Source organism: Bemisia tabaci, chromosome 5 (genome assembly GCF_918797505.1).
Source record: "Bemisia tabaci chromosome 5, PGI_BMITA_v3".
Lineage (NCBI taxonomy): Eukaryota > Metazoa > Arthropoda > Insecta > Hemiptera > Aleyrodidae > Bemisia > Bemisia tabaci.
Genome location: NC_092797.1, coordinates 42,957,013 through 42,978,066, shown reverse-complemented (window position 1 = coordinate 42,978,066; position 21,054 = coordinate 42,957,013). Strand labels below are relative to the sequence as shown.

General features: G+C 39.5%; 1 protein-coding gene across 3 annotated transcripts in view; it reads left to right on the top strand.

Moving 5' to 3' along the window:
• The window catches only part of LOC109039181 (putative fatty acyl-CoA reductase CG5065), a 70,060-nt gene that overhangs the window by 34,999 nt on the left and 14,007 nt on the right, over positions 1-21,054 (top strand). For all 3 annotated transcript variants that reach the window (XM_072300765.1, XM_072300763.1, XM_072300764.1), the window contains exons 5-6: positions 17,105-17,214; positions 20,814-21,006. In XM_072300765.1, the coding sequence (XP_072156866.1) occupies positions 17,105-17,214; positions 20,814-21,006 (303 nt within the window). The remainder of the gene's footprint in view (positions 1-17,104; positions 17,215-20,813; positions 21,007-21,054) is intronic.

The following is a 21,054-nucleotide window of genomic DNA, read 5'->3' as shown; positions in this document are numbered from 1 at the left end:
AAACTGCTAATTTTGGATACTTATTTCGTCACATTATAAATTTCAAGGGATGTTTTGAGAGGAAAATTTTACGAGGAAACCAATGGAACCACTTTTAGAACCTCAAAATTTTGTACAAGCGGAGCAGTGTTCGAAACTCAGCTTTGAGTTTTAGGAGCCATGTGGCGCATCATGCCGATTTTTAGGCGCCATTGAAGATTTTTTAGGGGCCAAATTGACTTTTTGCCTGTATATTATGGCGCATTTAGTGAAAAGTTAGACGCAAGATGTTTTCTTGTCAGAACTAGTAAGTAGCTGTAACTTGGGGAAGACAAAAGCACAAATGATGAAATCGTGAGGAATAGAAAAAGCTTTCATTTGTGGTGCTGAAAATTTCGAATAAGGCAGAGAATTTACAATTCCTGTTCTTTTAGATAATCATAGTATTATCTAACGTTAACATATAAAATTAATGCAGTTTGTTAAGTTTTAGTTTTAAGCCACGTAGATAGATACAAGAAACACTTGTAGTAGTTACGATATATTTAAATAAAATTTCTTTAAAAAAAAAAAAAAAAAAAAAAAAAAAAAAATTCGAATAATCGCCTTATATGAAAATTCAGTGTTTTAAGGGGCAATTTTTAGGGGCCACGTTGGCGCAGAGCCTTCGTTTTTTAGGCGCATTTGGCGCGTTGGCGCCTGTGAGTTTCGAACACTGAAACGGAGTTATAAGCCTTTAAAGTTTCCAAATTTCGTCCGACCTCTCCTATTGACTCGATCTGCTGTGCGACAGAGGGGGAGGGGATTGGCACGGAGTGAAAGCAATCGGGTGACGCACGTCGGCTTTTCGCGCAAAATATCGTGTCCTCTGGTATCTGCAGCGGGCGGTGGATGTGGGCGGAGACTCTTGCTCACCGCACACACGCTCGTCGACGTAATTCCGGCGCTCTTTTCCACCGCCAACTCCTGCCCGCCGCGCCGCGGCCGGACGCGACTATGCACTTCGCCGATGGTCACCTGGCGCTCGCGCTTTCACCTGGATGCACCATTGCACCGACCGCCACCTGTTAGGACTCGAGTGCTGCGGCTTCGCTCGCGCTGAACCGATCATTTTCAGATGCAAAGGTGAATCGTCGCTCCTCTGACGCATAGAGTACATAGAGTCGTAATGCAAGTGGGAGAGCTGGCGCCACTTTTAAGCATTTTCCAGGTCCCGGATTCCGAGATTCTTGTGCGGCGCCGGGTTCCTTTTTCGATACATAATCGATTTTTTGCGATACACGGGGACCCGGCCATATTCCAAACCGCCATTTTGGATCGAATATCTATCAAAAAAGTGACCCCGCACACCGGGCTCGGAACTCGTCGAGCAGAATATGGCGCAAGCTCTCCCACTTACATTACGACTCTATGTACTCTACGCTTTGACGTAAAGGCGTGTCTCGATTTCCGCATGAGTCCCAGAAAGCGTGAATTTACATGTAGAACAGGACTCACTTGGAAATTGAGTTATGCTCTTACCTTTCACGTCAGGAGAGCGATGAAATGTGGCGAGATATATCGCGATGAGCGAGCGTCAAGCTTTGAAAAAAATACCTCTGCATAATATAGTATGCTGCTGTGCTAATGAAAAGCGCCGTATGAACCATCAGGCGTTTCCAAATTTCCTTCGAAAAATCGCGAATTTTCAGGAGAATTTGTGATATTTCTCTTTCAATTTTTCAGATAATTACGTACGTAATTTGATTCATAAAGCCTGAAAATTCCGAAAAAAATATTCAAAACTTTCTTTGAAACTAAAGATTTTCTAGGAAGAAATTTGGCAACATTTGAATGCTCATACGACGCTTTTACTTAGTACGGCAATGTGGAATTCCCAATATAAAAGGGGGGTCGGGAAACGCAGAATTCGCTTAAATTGACCAAGGCTCCATTAACTCCCACAGTAAGTCCACAGTAAGTCCGTTAGTTTCAATCAATCTACAGATATGACTCATTTGTTTTACGGAATGCCCTCTTATTGAGCGCAGTCTAGATGTACAAAACCTGTCTTTACTTGAGGTTACATACCGCCAACTAAAGGCAGTAAGGCTGAACCCCACAGCCTGCAGGGCTGGACCCTAGAGCTGCGGGGCTGGATCCTAAAGCTATAGGACTCAGCTTTACTATGCCTTTAGTCGGCGCTATTCTACCTGAAGTATTAGGGGTCAGCGTTAAGTTGTTTTTTCCGTGTCCTTCTTCAAAAGAATAGTAACTCACACTACTAAATTCTACACAAACTGATTGCGGTGAACGCACGGAGTAATACAGTATATTGCGGATTTTTTTTTAGCCAAGGTGCGTTAAAAATTCAGCATAAAGCTTACATCTCAATACAGAGGGAAAAAGCTCACACACAAGCACAATTTTCCCTCAAATAGTTATGCTGTTTGGCTCAACACTAGTAACAACTCTCAGGACTGGCCCGATAAGGCCGAGACGCTCTGTAGTTGCCTTCCTGAATGGTTGTTACTAGTGTTGTGCCAAACAGCGTATCTTTTTGAGGGGAAATTGTGTTCGTGTGTGAGCTTTTCCCCTCTGTATTGAGATATGCATGTGTGAGGAATTTGCGATTTGACTGTTGATTCATATGTAAAAGTTCGCGAGAAACACGATGGTGCCACTGGTTTTTTCTGAAATCAACTCCCAAGCTCAAAGAAAGCTCTCAAGTTGAGGCCAAAATGAAGGGGATATCCCACGCTATCCTGAGATTCCATCTCTACATCAAGACAAACTCTCCATGCAAAGATAGGGAGCAAATACATTAACAGGGTTGCCGTGTTTTCAGTTTTGGAGTCCCGAAATAAAGTGGCAGCCCTGTCAATGTATTTGCTCCCTATCTTTGCATGGAGAGTTCGTCTTGATGTAGACGTGGACTCTCAGGGTAGGGTGGGATATCCCCTCCATTTTGGCCTCAACTTGAGAGCTTTTTTTGAGCTTGGGATTTGATTTCAGAGAAAACCAGTGGTACCATCGTGTTTCTCACGAACTTTTACATAAGAATCAAAAGTCAAATCGCAAGCTCCTCACACATTCAACATCTCCATTCTGGTAAATCGTCAAATCCAATGAAAATCAAAGCCTTTCAATGAAGTGCTTGAGCGAGGTTGCCAATTGATTAGAAATAACGCGAATAACAAAAGAGCGACACGAGACACAACGTCCTTATTCTGCAACGGCGCGATGGACGCGGGCACACGCCATATCGCCATAACGCAGCACGAGACGACGACTTGGAGGACTCGCGGAGTCGCTGATGGTGAGCTGGATGGCGTTGATGGCGATGACGACGCAGTTTCGCGACCACGATCGCATGCATCCCACCGATAATCGCCGCATCCAGATCGCCGATTGGCTTACGACGTTTAGCCAACTTCTCACTCCGCAAACACCGCGACGCACACTGGTGCGAATCAATGGGTCAAGTGGGACATGATTTTGAAACCTTGAAAGCTTCAATCTTCAAGATTACGAAACTTAGAGGTGTGCAGGGCCGGAATAAGGGGCCGGCCACATGGGCCGCAGCCCATGCCGGCAAATCTAGGGGGCGGCAAATTTTGCAACTTTTTTAAATGTAGGTATAAAAAAAATCGGATTTAGAAAAAAAAATTACAAACGAGAGAAGGCGACAAAATCTTTCATTTCCTGAGAGTATAGTAATTTCTAATTTTGTCGTCTTTCAGTGATACAAGAGATAGCACCTTTAATTAGTCGAGTTAAGAGAGAAACCAAACACAAAATTTGGCCTGGAACAGACTTAAGGAGAAATGATGACGAGCGCCTTGAGATGAAAAGGAGAAGCCCTCGGCGCGGCAATCAGCATGTAACACATATTAGCGTCTACAAGACTGCACGAATACTTCACGCGTTGCATCAAACACAGTGCGGTTATTGTGTTCAGCGTGAAACGGATAGCTCCTACAAGAATGCATGAATACTTCACGCATTGCGCCAAACACAGTGCGGTCAGCGTAAAACGCATAGCGCCTACAACACTGCGTGAATACTTCACGCATTGCGCCAAACACGGCACGGTCGGCGCGGCGCGGCGGCGGAAGTTAAAATCATTAAACCAAATTTTGTGTTAGTTCCTTCATAATTTTTTCGGTCATTTCTTATGAATGGTGGGCCTTGTCCATTAGAGATAGGTTTACGAAACTTGACTTTCGCGCAAAGTTCCGTGACCTTTTGCTAGTAGTGTTGACAGGGCTTTTCCAAAAAAATGTGTTCAACACGAGTAATCGCGTCTTATGCACCCCTCCCCCGCTGGCACGTTCACTTGATGGTTTTTATTGATGTTTCAAAACGAGTGAGAAGGGGGCGGCAAAATACAGGCGGCCCATGGGCGGCAAGTAGTAAAATCCGGCCCTGGAGGTGTGAAAGAGGTTCCATTGGTTTTTTCGTAAAATTTCCTACAAGAATCACCCACTATAATGTATAATGTGACGAAATCATTTTCAAATTTGGAGTCTCCGTGAAAAAATTCATGTCTGACCTTTTCCGATGGTTCTTCCCTTTGTGTGGCGCACGCTGAACCGAGTCAATAATGTGACCAAATTAATGTTAAAATTTGGAGTGTTCAAAAAAAAATCCGTGTCTGACTTTTTCCGATGGCTCTTACCTTTGTGCAGCGCACATTGGATCGAGTCGATGGGAGAAGTCGGACAAAACCCGATAACTCTGAAAGCTTATATTTTTGAAAATATGAATCAAGAAAGTTTAAAAGTGGTTTCATTGGTTTGTTCGTAAAGTTTACTTCCGGCAACACCCCTTGAAATTGAATCTGTGCCAATATAAAAGTCTAAAGTTTGAATATTAGCCGAAAACTTTATGTCTGACCTCTTCTGTTATCTCCTTCCATTGTGCGGCGGCAAGACAGTCCTCAATCAATTTACCCGACAGTTTCACCGACGGATGGTCCATCATTTTGACACCACGTGCCCGCATTGCGGTATCTCTCGCATAAAACCGTCTCCTTAAGCTTCTTGCTTTGTTTTCAGTGTGTTATAAGGAATAAATGAGCTATAAGATATGATTTATGTCATATGTTCTTCGGAGAGCTTTTGCGCGATATTGGAATTCGCAAGGGCATCATTTGGTGAGGCAATTTCTTCACTCCCCATGCATTTCAAAGTTTTTGACCTATTCCGGTTCAATGCCAATGCCCTATTTCAGGGTGTTCTGAATTTCTTTGAATTTTTAAATTGGTTTTTAATTAATTTACACGACGCACTTCCACCGACGAAAGGTCCATCATTTTGATACCGCGTGCTCCCATAACACTGTCTTCCTTCGCTTCTCGCGTGGAATCCAGAGCGTTATGAGGAAAAACTGAGCTAGTTGTAAGAACTTCTGCGTGATTCTAACATTCGCAAGGGCGGCATTTGTAGAGCACACGGGTGCACTTGCCTTGATTCCCCTGCATTTTGTTATGTTAACCTTTATCAATGTTGACCCTTTTTCAGGTCAGTTTAAGTGAATTTTGATCAATAAGGTAAATTTTGATCAATTTACGGGCATGCCGAAAATTTTTGCAGCTATCCTCTCCCTTCCCCTATGAGATTTGTCTGAAATAACGCCTCAAGGGATTTCCAAAATGAAAGAGATCTAAAAAGATTCTCGAATTCGCTATTTTACCGACAAGTTTGGGAAATCAGCGATTGTACCTACCTCATTTTCATACAGAAAAAAAAGGAAGTGATCGTATTGCGAGAATCTTGGATATTGTCGATGACGTAGGTCGGTACGGACAGTTTTTATCATCGATTTTCTTGGAAATGAAGTCGTTTATGGAAGAAAGTCATGCTATATAAAGAGTTTGAAATTATATTTGGAGTAGATCTAAGCAAAAAAAAAAAAACCGGACACAATGGTTTGTTTTCACTCTTCGAATTTCGGGATTTGCTGGAATATCGACGCTACACTGTACCAACCTACGTCACGGGGTAAAAAATACTCAAGATGCAACTACCCCCAAATGTTTTTATATGCCTCATTTTGTGGGTTTTCACCTTTCCTACTTATATGTGCAATGTTTACTCCTCGCATGAAGTTGCGTAGCTTTATCTCACCTCAGATCGCCACTCCTCTAACTGAAGGACCTACCTAAATTTTCTCATGAGCCCCAGAAAGCATTGATTTATAAGTCTTACAGGGCTCATGTGGAAATCGCGATACACCCTTGGGTCAAAGGGACACCAAGATGGTGGATCGACACCGATCGATTCCGCAAAGGAGGAAAAAATGATGAAAAAAATGTCTCGATCGCGGAGAAATAATTGCAGGTCAGTGACTCTGAGCGCGAATAAGGAACTAATGAGATCAATCATGACAGATGTTGAAGGAGACGAACTATTAATTATGCTATTCCACCCGTAAGAAGAGTGGACAAAGCGCATTCTACCGGTGTGCAGTTGCAGTTGTGCACTGGTCTTACGCGTCCCGCGAGCAAGCACTGGACTAAATACTTCCATGTCGCCCGGCGATTATCTGTATTGCAAACCTGATCCACTGCAATTACAGCATTTTCACTTTATTTAACGCGAGAAATTTAAAATTAATAATCCCGCCTCTGATTTATTGCGCAATCGAATATGGCGTAATTTTCAATCGCTCGCCCTGGCAGCTTCCCTCGACGGTGGTGCGCCTGAAAAACTGGTTAAACCGTCTTATCAACACCGACAGATGGCTAATCCGTAAGTTTTGCGAATTAGAAAAAAAAATAATCCTCATTTTTTTCTGTCTCATCCGGCACTTCGAGGAAAGTCCGTCGAAGGGATACACGATCCAAGAATTGGACGTATTTATGCTATGACGAACTAAGTGGAGGAATTAATGAGCGAGTACTCAGTGCCATGAGCAATTGGGCTTGCAAGCTCCACTATGTCCCTCAAACAAATTTATTTTAACGTAGTTTTTTTCTTCTTTTAAGCATAAGTACGTCCAGCAATTGAAATTCGTACAATCGTACATCACATAGAAATTATGAAGAGTTATTTTCGTATTGTAAAATTACTCAAGTAACTATATACGCCTCTATTGCTCATGACTGATACAACTTTGAGAAATTCTGCACTGCACGAATTTGTCGTTGCGAATGGTATACAAATCGCGTTTCATGAACTTTCTCTCCAAATAAAAGTAAAAATATCCTCAATCAATTATTTACTTGTGCGCACAACCCATACCGACAAAAATTCCATGTAACGCAAACCAATTATTAGGTTTAGAGTTTAGAGGATTTTTACCAACTGCAGAATAATGCATTTTCTCCTCGCTCAAAACGATAAAAAAACGACCCTTCATTTCAGTCAATATTGCCGCTCTAGTGAGGGTTGCAAAAAGTACCCGCACATTTGATTAATTAATATTATTACATACGAAATACTTACGAGCGTAACATCGCGAAACAGAAGAATCGTAATAGAAAATAATAAAAATAATAGCTGAGGAAATTTTAAACCGGAGCTCAGTGGTTAAAATCACTCATAATTTTCAAAAAACAACCCTTTTTTGGCAAACTTTAGAATCCTCGGGGTGGTGCCTACTCGTCATGATCCCATGGTCCCATTTCCTCTCAAGTTACGGCTTTCAATGAATAAGTGCACTATTCACTCTGCAGGTATGAACATCTTTATGCCTATCAAAAATTCTAATCTCAGACACCGTCAGAAACCCCTTTCAAAATTCCCGATTGTTGCAAGCGATAAGCTACCGAATCAAACTTTTTAAAGCTTCACGATTCCGTTCGTTCAATGCGCTTACACTTCCATCAAGTTTATTTAATCCAGTTCAACCACCCGAGACACACCGAAAAAGTCCGTATAATCCTCTGGGTCTAATCCATAAAGAGACGCGAGCAATGGGCGGGTTAATGCTTAACTCTCGTGCCTCAAATCGACAGCCTCCTACCGAGAAACTCTTGACGTAATATTTGACACGGCACATTAGCGGACGCCGGATCGTTTGATAACCACACACACTGCCGTGCGAAGGAAAAACGCCGTATGAACATTCGAGAGTTGCCAAATTTCCTTTGATAAAATGTTCATTTTGGAGGGAAATTATGAATATTTTTCCTTGAAATTTTCAGGAACTTTAGATCAAAATACGAACAAAATTCTCTGAAAAATTGGAAGAAAAATATTCATAAGTTTTCCAGGGAATTCGTGTTTTATTAAAAACAACTTAGCAACGCCTGATGGCTCATACGGCGTTCTTCCTTAGCACGGCAGCACAGGAGCTATCAACGATCGTGTACATCTTGTCGATCGATTAGCTCCTTGTAAAGGACCACTCCACCTCGCTTGGTAAAAACCAACCAAGTGGAAGAGAAATCCCATGGAGATACGCGTTTTTTGAGCATTGCTCACCCGCTGCGCCGCCCCCCGTAGGAGAGCTTATTATTTTTACGTTTTTCTTGTTTTGAAGGTTAATGACTCTTTTGATGTTAAACGTAGCCGCGTGTTTTTCTTTTGAGCTCCTCTTGAAGTACTTGAACTTGGATTGGTCCGAGCTTATGAGAGCAGACTATGACACCGTTCTCAAGGGTGATTGTTGCTCATCAGGCGTCTATTATTCGCGCATTCGTTTTTGACCGAGTGTTGCGAAAGGACACGGCGCAGGTTCTCAAAATTGTTCTCTCTTGAGTTTCATAGCACGGGCAAAAAATGCAATGGACACAAGGAAAAGAGGAGTTAGGGTGAATATCTTGAAAAGATGAGAAGATTACACTGCTCTGTAAATTTTTTAATCCGCACAAAAACAGTGATTTGACATTGGCAGAAATATTCTTAAATTTGCCACCAAGAGGTGATTTTTTTTAATTCAAGAGGAAAATATGCTAACATTAAGAAAAAAGTCACAAGTCAAGTAGCAACATATTCGACTCGAGTGATTTCAATCGCTAAAATTGAGAAATTTTGAAAAAAATGACGAAGTAAAATTTTTGAAACTTTTACACGAAAAGTCTGTTTCAACCAAAAAATGACACATGGATTGGGGCATTTTACACGAAAAGTCTGTTTCAACCAAAAAATGACACATGGATTGGGGCACATTTACTTCGAGATTGGTGTTGTAGATTCGTTTAGAATGAACAATTTCACGAGTAGTTTCTCTCATTATGAAAAAAAATGTCCTCCCCGTGAGGTAAATGTTTGAATTTTTTCAATTTATGAGCAACTTTGGACTGAATTATACGTAATGGGATCGTAAAAAAAAATCTCCAACCACAAATATCAGCCACATGAGAAATTTGCAAAAATCATTGATACGCTCTCTTTTAAAGGACAATACACGATGCATTTTGCATGAGGCAGGCCGATTAAATTCGCCGTTAATACTTTTATTATGTTTTTATAATAATTTTATTGAGCGGTGATTAAACGCGACGCTGCATTTAAAAAAATGTGGAGCTATGGATCGAAGGTAACGAGTGAAAGGCTGTAAAAACATCGCATAAAGCGCAGTTGAACGCGTTTTTTAAGCAAAATTTTGTCATTGCTCTCATTTTTGTAGTAAAACACAATTTGAAAATAAGTTCAGATTTAAAATTTTCACATGAAGGTTTTTAATCTGCGTATTTATTAATTTGGTTCCTCGCGCGCCCTTCTCCGCCTGAAATTTACGACACATCTAAAATATTGAAATGACGACGATACAGCCGAATTACTGTCGCTTACATTTTTTTCTCTCGAAGAGGAGGGACTAGGGGCTTCACTTTGCCGATCCATTAATAGAAATTTTAGGAATCATTGACTGACAAAAATTGGCAATCATTAATGAAACGGCCTTTCTTTTTCCTGGATGTTGCTGCTATTACTAAGGCAAAGCGAGGCAATCCATTTTCTATTGTAAAAGTTGTTGGTATGTTCAGTGTCGTTGGATCTTGATTAATTAAATGAAGTTTGATTGTTTGATAGTCAAGCGCCAATCTCATGACAAATGGAGTTTGGAAGGGAGATGAGACGTGCTTTGTGATTTGTGCTTTGTGCTTTGGAAGATGGGGCACTAAATTTGAAGTATGAATACATACGTCCATGGCGACCGGTTTGCCTGGGTTCACTTGGAGTGTTTTCATCAAGATTTTCTCATGTGTCTGATGAGAGCCTTGCAATTTGAATCAAATTCTTGCTCACTGATGTGCCGTTCATTACCTGAAAGCCCTATCTATGGCTGAAAGTATCCAATTCTGCGAACTTTGATTGCTGAATTTTATCGAGATCAATTTCATTCTAATCATAATTTATTTTTAAATCAAACAACGTTCTATAACGAAAAAAAGTTAGCCAATATTTGAATTAACATCTGTTAATTTCAATTATGTACAATACTGCCGTGCTAAGGAAAAACACCGTATGAACATTCGGGAGTTGCCAAATTTTCTTAAATAAAACATTTATTTTTGAGGAAAGTTAGAGATATATTTCCTTGAAATTTTCAGAATCTTTAGGTGAAATGGGGAACTTAATTATCTGAAAAATTGGGAGGAAAATGTTCATAAATTTACCAGGAAATTGGCGTTTTATCAAAGGAAATTTGGCAGCGACTGAAGGTTCATACGGCGTTTTTCCATAGCACTGCAGAATAGTTCTTTTTTTTGTTTATTTAAAAAAAATAAGCAAATATTCTGGCATAAATTCAGAAGGGCCTCTCACAAAATGAAAGTTCATCTACAGCATAATGAGTGACGTCAGTGTTATAATATCCCAAGTTCAGGCTTCAAACGAGCACTGCAAGCAGTGAGTTACTTACAGCAATGGGTCTATAATCCTTCTCAAGCGTATTAAAGTCATTATTGCTTCTATCAAGTCATCGCAAATCATTAGTTCGTGTTTTCTCCTCGCCATTTTTATCACTCTCATACCTCACACCTGGAGTGATCAATCATTGCGGAGTCTTGTCTGGCATTATTGCATTCGTTCTCGTTCGCAAAATACCCATTGGGTCTGCATATTAGCGAAAGTCGAAAAAATAATTTAATCGACCTTAAAAATATCACCGTCTGAAGCATACTTTGTTTTAACCTGATATGACGTTTTCAAAGGGTGGTTTTTTTAATGCTATCATTTTCGCGTGATATTTCCTTAATATCAATATTTTCATGTTCAGAGGTAAATTCGAGTGACTAAGATAAGTTCACACGTTGAGCGTTTTTGCTTCAAGGTGTCTTATTCAAGGAAATGGCAGTTATAAATATGTATGAACCAAATTTTTGCAATTTTTAAAAGATAGGAAAGTGGATCTGATATGGCTTGCAGAGCTCTTTATCTTTTCTCTGAGGCTGCGAATTATGGTTTCTATTTGAGGTAAGCAACCGGACATCAATCCTAAAATATTGGTGTGAAAATAATGAGCAAAATCTTGACATTCAAAAGATGCATTACGTGTAAGAGTGAAAGCGAAAGGCGGCAAAATACTTGTCCACTAATTAGCTGGAAGCTGTAAAGCGCTGAGCTCAATCCAAGCATCTCCTAAATTCAAAACTAAAGTAAGGGTAAAAGGCAGTTCAGAGTATATTGTCCATCCATTGGTGTAGTGGTTGCATTGCAAGCCATATGATCAAGAAATTCTGCATTCGCTTCCCTAGTAAGTGACCTGTATTGGATAGTCTTAAATCGTCGTGGTGTCAAGGACGAAAAAATATAACTACATTTCAATATTGCAAAATCTTCATTCACAAATTTCATTTTTACTGGAATATCGATGGACGTGCTAAACTAAAAATTTCACTAAATATGCCTCTAATCACGCGCAAAAATTAGCAAAATTTTGAATGGAAAGCACACAGTCACATCTCTGTAAAAACTTTGAATTTTTTAGTAAATTTGGTATCCTTGGAAGTGAGTTAGGTTCCTTTGTCTGAGAAAAGGCGAAGTGTGGGTCTGGTTGTGACCACTATTTTATTTGTCTTCGGAGCAGAGATCACGACTTTGCAATGCCAAATTGTAAAATCAACCGTTCAACGAAGACTCTATCAACGAGTAGGATACCGATGGCTAAAAGGCGAAACCACGTATCTCCATTGCAGTGTTTCAAAATAAATGTACGCTCCTATTTTACTTTTTTGAAGCAAAAAAAGCTAACTGTATAGCTTGAAATTTACACAGAATATTCTGCTAACAGAGAAGAAAACTTACGAAAGTTACTTATGTTGACTAGTTAACCGAAGAAAAAGTAAAGTATGATGAAAGTCTGCAACGTCGCAAACGTAGATACGTCATTTTACACTTCGGCCATCGGTATGGTATCATATTTTTCAACGCGAGAAAATTGCCGGAAAAGTTCGAAAAATCTCTGTTTAATTTCCTATATTGAACTAGAAAAAGATTTGCATAGAGCACTGAACGTTGTGCGAACCCGAGGCAATTTCCCAAGCGTATCAAACATGACCGCAAGTTAGATGCGGAGGTGCCGACGCGGTTATACTGCCGTGTTAAGGAAAAACGCCGTATGAGCCTCCAGGCGTTGCCAAATTTCCTTTGATAAAATACACGTTTTTAGGATAATCTGTGAATATTTTTCATCCATTTTTCAAAGAATTTTCTTCGCAATCAGATTTAGAACATCTGAAAATTTCAAGATAAATTATTCAAATTTTCCTTGAAAATAACCACTTTATGGGAGGAAATTTGGCAACATTTGAATGTTTATACGGCGTTTTTCCTTAGGAAGACAGTATAGAACGCAGTTCCATGACTGCAAGTATTTTCCGTCTAATTAGACGTCTCTGGCGCGAAGTGGGTCACGACACGACGACGTCTTTTCTTGGCGATGAGCTTGGACGAAGACGAAGGTCATTCTGAGGTTCGCCGCAGTCCCAGGCACAATGACTTTCACGGCGGACGGAGCCCGCGTGCAAGAGGAAATAGGGAAAACTAGGTCTATTGCATCTTTCATTAGATGACCTCCGACCTTCGTCATCCGCTCATCATCGCAGCAATCCACTTTGGAATCGTCTTCTGTGCTACTGGTCAGCCGTGGTATTGACAGCATTTAGTCCAGCCTCATCTCATTGCTAAAGTTCCGAGGAACGCCATAAGTTTTTCAGCGTTCACGCGCTGAAAAGGGGGAGCTAAAACTTAAAGTCATAGGTACGTTTTTGAGCGCTGGCTTGAAAATCGTGCGACAAACCTTCGTCGCTTCCGGGACGAAAGAACGTTACTCCATTCTTCGGTTGCAAAACTTTGTTTAAAATGTGTCTGATTCTTGCTTGAGATCAGAGGGCCGGAAAATCAGTATAATTTTCAGTTAGAATTCGCTAAAATTGCCCTCGTAAAAATTAAATTTGCGAAAGGAAATTTGGCAACATTAAAATATAGTTATGATCTTTCGCGAGAAAAGCGACGAAACATCCTTTAATTAAAACGGAAAACCAAATGGGCCTCCTGTTGTGTTCACTTTTTTTAACAGAGTAAGAGAGTAATCCACTTACTTTTAGCAGACTACCAGATAGGACTAATGGACTACTAGATATGATGCGAATTTAAGCATCCCGGAGTTTTATTAACATTTCATGCAGAACATGATTTTGTGCGATTAGAATGATTAAAATAGACCCTTGATCAAGAAATCAATTTTTTTCGATGCATAAATTCAATCTTCCCGCTGATGAACAAATCATCTACTTGAGTTGAATCGCATACTATAAATGTTGTCGTAAATCGTTCGCCGAGTCACGTTTATATACAGTCAGCGGCTAGACAGTCATAAAACTGCACACAATATGGTTCAAGGTTAATGAAAATGTCGGGAAAATCATTTCAAGGCTGCCAACTTAATGAGAGGAGAGAGGGGAAAATAGAAATTCGAGATTTTCACGGGAGGTGACCTCGGAGACTTTAACGCGAGGGAAGGAAAAAAGCCGCAATCTCTGTTGCTAGGCGGGGACAACGTGGTTACGCAGGATCATCATTGGATTTATGAGATTTTACGAGTGATTATTCAAGAAATTTTACCAACAGGTTAGTTTCCATGCATGAAGTGTATTTATACCTAAAACATACCAACAGAGAAAAAAACTATGTCGGAGCAGGATAAAAAACAGACAACGCACGATCAATTTTAAGAGCAAATACATAATAATAATTATTCCATCGCCAAAATTGTATGCGTCTATCATATCTACTTTAACATGGACCGCGTTAAACAAAAAGGAACCAAGCCACATCAGCTATTGCCAAATTTAATCGACTAATTTAACTTTTTACATTCAAACAGTTGTGCGGATTTTCGTGGAAATTTCATTGAATTTTCTCCATAGTGCGAAGCAAATTCCTTAACATTTTCAAAGGGATCCGCCTAAACGTTTTCTCATAAAAAATTAAATTGCCCCCGTTAAAATTGGCAATAGGTTCCTTTCTGTTAAACGAGGTCCATATGGTGTACACTGAAAATGGAGTCCTTGCTGTGCGTGCGCTGTGTCCTGAAAATGGTGGTCGTGTGGACTGCATTATGAGACCGCATAGGGCGCATGGCACATTCTGGTGCAGTAGGAACTCAGGGTGGCAATAAAAAACGGAGTCACTCATAACAGACATAACCTAGGGCAACAAGTGGATCAGTGAGTAGGTCACAGCTGAGCGGCTGAGGTGCTGCTGACGATGCGACGCTGCCTGAGTTTCCATTATTATCTGCGAGTCTGCTCTGTGGTTAGGTTAACGTCGTCGTTGTCACGTCGCTTGGTGGCTCCATAAAGACGGTGCTATACTTCTTGATAGGAGTGAATCGAAAAAAGTCGAGTTAAAATTCAAGCGTTTCAAAAATTTCGATCCTAACAGTAGTATGAAATAACCTACACTGGAAAAAAAACACATTGGATCTAGAGTCCAGACTCTTGAAAACATTGACAAGAATGAGGACTCTTGATTCAATCAGATTTAAGCTTAAATCAAAAAGAAATCCGCTCAAATTAAGAGGCTTGGTCCTTGATTTTAGCTTAAATCTCATTGAATCAAGAGTATTTCTTCTTGTCGATGTTTTTAAGAGTCTGGACTCTTGATCCAATGTGTTTTTTCCCAGTGTATCTTAAGAATAGAAAATTTTGAATCAGGTCCGTTGGCTGCCTTCCAGAGGGCTTTAATTTTTCGCAGAGATATTGGAAGCGTGATGGATTTTTTTTTTACATGCACACATGTCCGCACTCTCCCAGTAGCCTGATTTTTGAGAAAAAAAATTGTCGACCGATTAAGATAGGATTAAGGAGAAGGAGTCATGTGATTGGTCGATGCTTTAAGTCGTGCTTCTTGTCGTGCCGATATAAAGGATGGATTTTAGTGGGATGGGATTTGAAAGGACGGACAACTCAAGAGGTACCTTCGTTGATTACATCTTTTATTGGCACGACAAGAGTCACAAATAGGAGCACCAACCAATCACATTACTCCATTCACCTCAGTTCTGCCTTATCCGGACGGCAAACACAAAATTTCAACAATTAGGCAGCAGTAAGGATACATTTCACATTTTTAAGATACAGAATTGTCATTACGGAGTTGATGGAGATGTTGCATGTGTGAGGAATTTGCGATTTGACTGTGGATTCTTACGTAAAAGTTCACGAGAAACACGATGGTGCCACTGGTTTTCTCTGAAATCAACTCCAAAGCTCAAAAAAAGCTCTCAAGTTGAGGCTGAAATGGAGGGGTTATCCCACGCTATCCTGAGAGTCCACCTCTACATCAAGACAAACTCTCCATGCAAAGATAGGGAGCAAATAGATTGACAGGGCTGCCACTTTATTTGGGGACTCCAAAACTGAAAACACAGCAACCCTGCTAATGTATTTGCTCCCTATCTTTGCATGGAGAGTTTGTTTTGATGTAGAGGTGGACTCTCATGATAGCGTGGGATATCCCCTCCATTTTGGCCTCATCTTGAGAGCTGTTTTTGAGCTTGGGAGATGATTTCAGAGAAAACCAGTGACACCATCGTGTTTCTCGCGACTTTTACATAAGATTCGACAGTCAAATCGCAAATTCCTCACACATGCAACATCTCCATTATGGTTTTCGAAAAGTAGATTCTGTGTTTCGAAGACGGTTTTGTTCATTTATCGGCCTCCGCCTCATCACAACACGATCCCTTCTTCGTCCCAGTCTCTACAATGAGTAAACATCTGAAAATTTAAGTATGGTTTTTGGAATGAGAAGTGGCAACCATCTTCAATGAGCAATGCTCCCGTGCTGCAGCTACTTATTTAGTGAGCGGAGCAAACAACTCTTACGCTGCACAAAAGAACGCTGCATACATACACGAATGATTGCCATATCCACTAAATGATTTTCCTATTTTGCACTAAGAAACGTCGACCCTTTAACCAATATGACTCGGTATTTTTTAATTTGTCTATTATGGCTCTCCCCCCACCTTTCTTTCCATCTACGTTCTACGACTCCGTTTATTGCAGATTCATTTTTGCCGTTCTGAAACGCTCGTCCTTCTGTGTGCAGTTATTTTATCATTACTGGTGTCTAGGTCTCTGTGAAAATATACTTTGCAATCAAGAGATCGGTGAAACTTAACCAGCCCCCTCCTCCAATTTTGGTCTTGATTGTTCTCTGGAAGGCTGATCATTTTTCTCAGTTAAATCGCTGTTCGCAGTTTTACTGTGCTTCACCTTTGTTGTTTATAATTTTCGGTTGGAAACTTGATAATATTTTTTGTCTTTTAAAAAAGATCACCGTTGATCAACTAGTAATAGTGATTAATGAACTTTGTCGGTTATCATTGATTGACTTACTTGTTCCTTATTTATCTGATAATGTGAATATATTATGATTCTTCAATGATCGGGCCAGAAAGAGAAAGGAAAAACTAAGATCTACCGGTGGAAGTTTTCAAAATTTTTTGATGGGGGTTTGAATAGAAGTTATTTTTGTTGATAGACTTTACGCCTTCAAATCAGCCTTATAAGGCTCATGGAATATTATTCTCTCGTTTTTCGATGTGTGACTCCTATCTGAATTGGTAGGGTAGGTACTGATTAGCGCAACAAACTTCAAGACCTCCGTGAAGGTAGTTCACTCTTTAATTATTAATGTAACTATTTTACCAGTAATTTTATGTTTTCTCTTTTATTTTTCAGAGTCTTGGGACCACATCCGAACAGTTACACATATTCAAAGCGGTTAGCCGAATCGTTGGTTGAACAATACAACAAATACTTCCCAGTTGCCATCGCTCGTCCGTCAATAGGTAATTATTTTAAGCAAAAACAAATCATTTTCTTGTGACTTGACAAAATTGATTTCCTTGGAGTAGTATTATTGCACCGGAGATCTTGTAAATTTTGACAACTCATGATGAAAAATTACACAATACTCTAACAAAGAGAGATGATAGGGATAGATTCCACGGGACCATGGCGAATTGAATCTTGGGAATCATTCGGTGGTCATAAAGGTTAAGGTTAAAGAACAATTTAATTTGAACGAGTCAATCCAGAATTGGATGAAGATTGTTAAAACCGTCTTATGAAGAAGGAAGTCCTTTTCCACTGACCACGTAATTTTAGGAGTAAACTTTTTGGCTGTGCCTTACAGCTATAATATCGATTTCAAAAGGTTAGGAAATCATAACTTGTAATTCACGCCCATCTCTTCCAAACTGATGATATCAATGTTAATGATTATTTTCATATTTAGTGTCCCTCATACTGATGTATGTTCAGGTTTACTCTGCATTACGCTCCAGTCAATATGCAATACATTTATTGGTTTTGAAACTGTAAGAACCCAAAAATAATGCCAGATACATGTTCAATTGTTTCCCGTCTAGTTTTCAACTTCATTTTTTTATTTTTTCATTCATTTTTTTTTCCAAACCTGAATTCAACGGACGGTGACACTGAAATTGCCGTTAATTAATGTTTGGAATAATGATGGTTGAGCGGTAATAAAATAACGACAGTGTAAGTCGGCAATCACATAACTCGGTTTGCGACGTCGCGTCGCAGACTTCATACTTTATTTTTTAAACAGAAAACTACTCAACGATAATTCTTTAAAACTGCCGTGATTTTTCTTCTCAGCGCGAAGAAAATTCTTCAAAAACTTCAAGGAATGATGTCAATTTGTTCTCCTTAAAAAAATAACATATTGTGGCGGAGATTTTCAGACACCGCAAACAAGATATGTGATTGCCGACTTACACCGTCGATATGCCAGTTTTATGGAGTATTATTACCAATCAGCCTGCTAGATATGAAAAATAATTATGAGAAAAAATTCAAACCGGCAACGCAATAAATTGAGATCCTGTCCAAATTGTGTTGTACACACCCATACAAAACGCGAAATTGTAAGCGCCAGATGTAACGAACAAACGAACCGTGAATCATGATAACTACCTGATGAGTTTCTAAAAGTAACTATTGATCCATCAAAGTAATTGAATCGTTGTTTATCCCAATAAAAGACCGGAATGCCCATAATTTTAATAACTTATCGACCTCTTTTTTGTCTCATTGAGCACATTGAACGCGTTCACATACTCAAAATTAAAATCCCTTACAAATGAATCGCGGCACAATCATCTGATTTTTCATGATGTTTAAGCATTAAACTTTTATGCGTTTACGATGGTTTCATTGTTTTGTTCGTTCGGCTTTATCAAAAAGAATTTAAAACAGTATTTTTACACTCACAGACATTTTTTAATTTTCATACCAATACCTTATGGTGATTTTGTCATGTAAAAAAATAAAACTTAAACGCGGGAGGAAAGCCTCTTGCCGGCGAAATGTTCTGGGCACATATGGAAAATAACTTTTTCGAAGTTGCATCTGTCAGTCGAAGGAAAAAATGTTTCTTTTTTTTAAAGAGAAAAATAGATATTTATTTTTTAAGAATTTGAGGCGCACCCACTGTGTCCATAGCTGAAAAGGATGAAAAATGCACACTGAGAAAAAACTATGGTTTATAAACCTATTAGAGGTAAATATGGAACACCTATAATAGTCGTAAATAAACTAATGATTCTCGGTCTGTGAACCATACTAAGGTCTCTGTACCTAATTAAGGTACAGAGACCATAACTAAGGTATATGTGCTATTATTATATGTAGAGGTACTACTATTAGTGGTGTTCCATATTTACCTCTAATAGGTTTATAAGCCATAGTTTTTTCTCAGTGCAGAACGCCTTCAATTTTTTATGTAATACGCACATCCATTGTGCACGAATAGTTGCATTCAGGGGTTATTATCGCCATAGCGTGCTCATTGTCTAAGTTTCTGACTGAAGTAATATGCATTGCTCTGTTTGCGTCAGTTAATTAAAAAGATAATTTCTCTCTCTCTTTCCCTTCCCCTCTCACTTTTAAATTCAAGGAATTGCAAATGGACGACTACTATATTTTTTTGGTATTCGAAACAGTTTAATGGCAATTTTCATAGATTTTTTCGCTAGAAAGAGGATTTGAAATTAGATATTTTAGCGTGAAATTGAAAAAGTTTTTACAAGGCACTCTAAAATTGAATTTTGCGTGAAATCTAATGTTTTTCAAGTATTTTAATCGTAAAATGAAGTTTGAGTCTCGGTTATTATTCATTAGAGTATATCTAGAAATATTCAGACGGTTTCATATCTGCCCCAGAAGATCTTCCGACGAATACCAATTCATTTATATTTGTACACTATCATAGTATGGAGAAGAAATTCTGAGAAAGTATAACTTTTGCAAAAATTTATCGAATAATAAAATGGAATAACAAACTTCACAGGAAAAATACCAAGTCCAATACATCTTCAATGTAAACTCGTACACTATACAGGGCAACGTTGACTGAAGGAAACCTCTTGTCATGGTAAAATAATAGCAAGCCAAGCCACTTTTTACGCACTTGCATTGACGCGTAAAGCTCGGGATGCACATAGAAAATACTCTGCGATTATCTTTTTTAATTATCCATAACGTAAGTTACAGCTCCGCAGCGGAAAACGTTATCACCTGCACTCCGCACCACAGAGGACGTTCAAACCTCCGTCGCAGCTTATCTCCACAAAATAAGAGAAAGTCATCTTCATTTCAGGGTCTAAAAATTCGACGACACGCAAAGAAAATTAGTTCCCAAGCGCTTATTTTGTTGCATATATAACAGGCAAATATTTAAATAAAAAATGATGCTTAGGTGGTTTGCTCAAATTTCCCATGTTAAGCCAAAATCACACGCCGAATATTTTTTCTCAACAGCTGAACTTTCGTAATTTTAGGTATTTATCATCCAGATCTGTACTAAACTTATTCGAATAGTTGAGACAAACTGATAACTGCTGAGTCCCAATCCTCATTGGTGCCGTGAATTCTGTACCACTTTAGGGCACCGATTAACATTAAGATGATCCTCATCTTTTTACAGGTACACGGAGAAAACAACTTCGTGCGTGGGACCCAAAGTTTAGGTCGTATGGATCTCTGAAGTTTTCGGATTGAGCATCCGAACACTTGAGGTCCAGCTGCTGAGGTTTGGATCACACATCTGAAACTTCAGTTCCTACGTCTGAAGTACTTCGGTTTTCACATCCGAAGAACTTCGGTTCTCACATCCGAAGAACTTCGGTTCTCACATCCGAAAAACTTCGGTTCTCACATCTGAAGTACTTCAGATGTAAGAACTGAAGTTTCAGATGTGTGATCCGAACCTCGACAGCTAGACCTTAAGTGTTCAGATTCTCAATCTGAAAACTTCAGAGATCCATATGACCTAAACTTCGGGTCCCACTCACGAGGTTTTTTTCTCCGTGTAGTGACTTTTTCCTGTTTTACTATAATTTGCGTTCACATTGTTTTACAGTGTTGCCAGCACTTCATGAACCGATCCCTGGATGGGTGGACAGTCTGAACGGACCCGTGGGAGTGGTGGTGGCCGCTGGAAAGGGTGTCATCCGGTCGATGCTCTGCGGTGAAAATAATTACGCTGAAGTTGTCCCTGTTGACATCGCCATCAACGCCCTAATAGCCATCGCATGGAGGAGAGGAGTTACAAAGTAAGTTGTTTCCAAATTTTTTTCAAATATACCTTAAAAAATACCTTG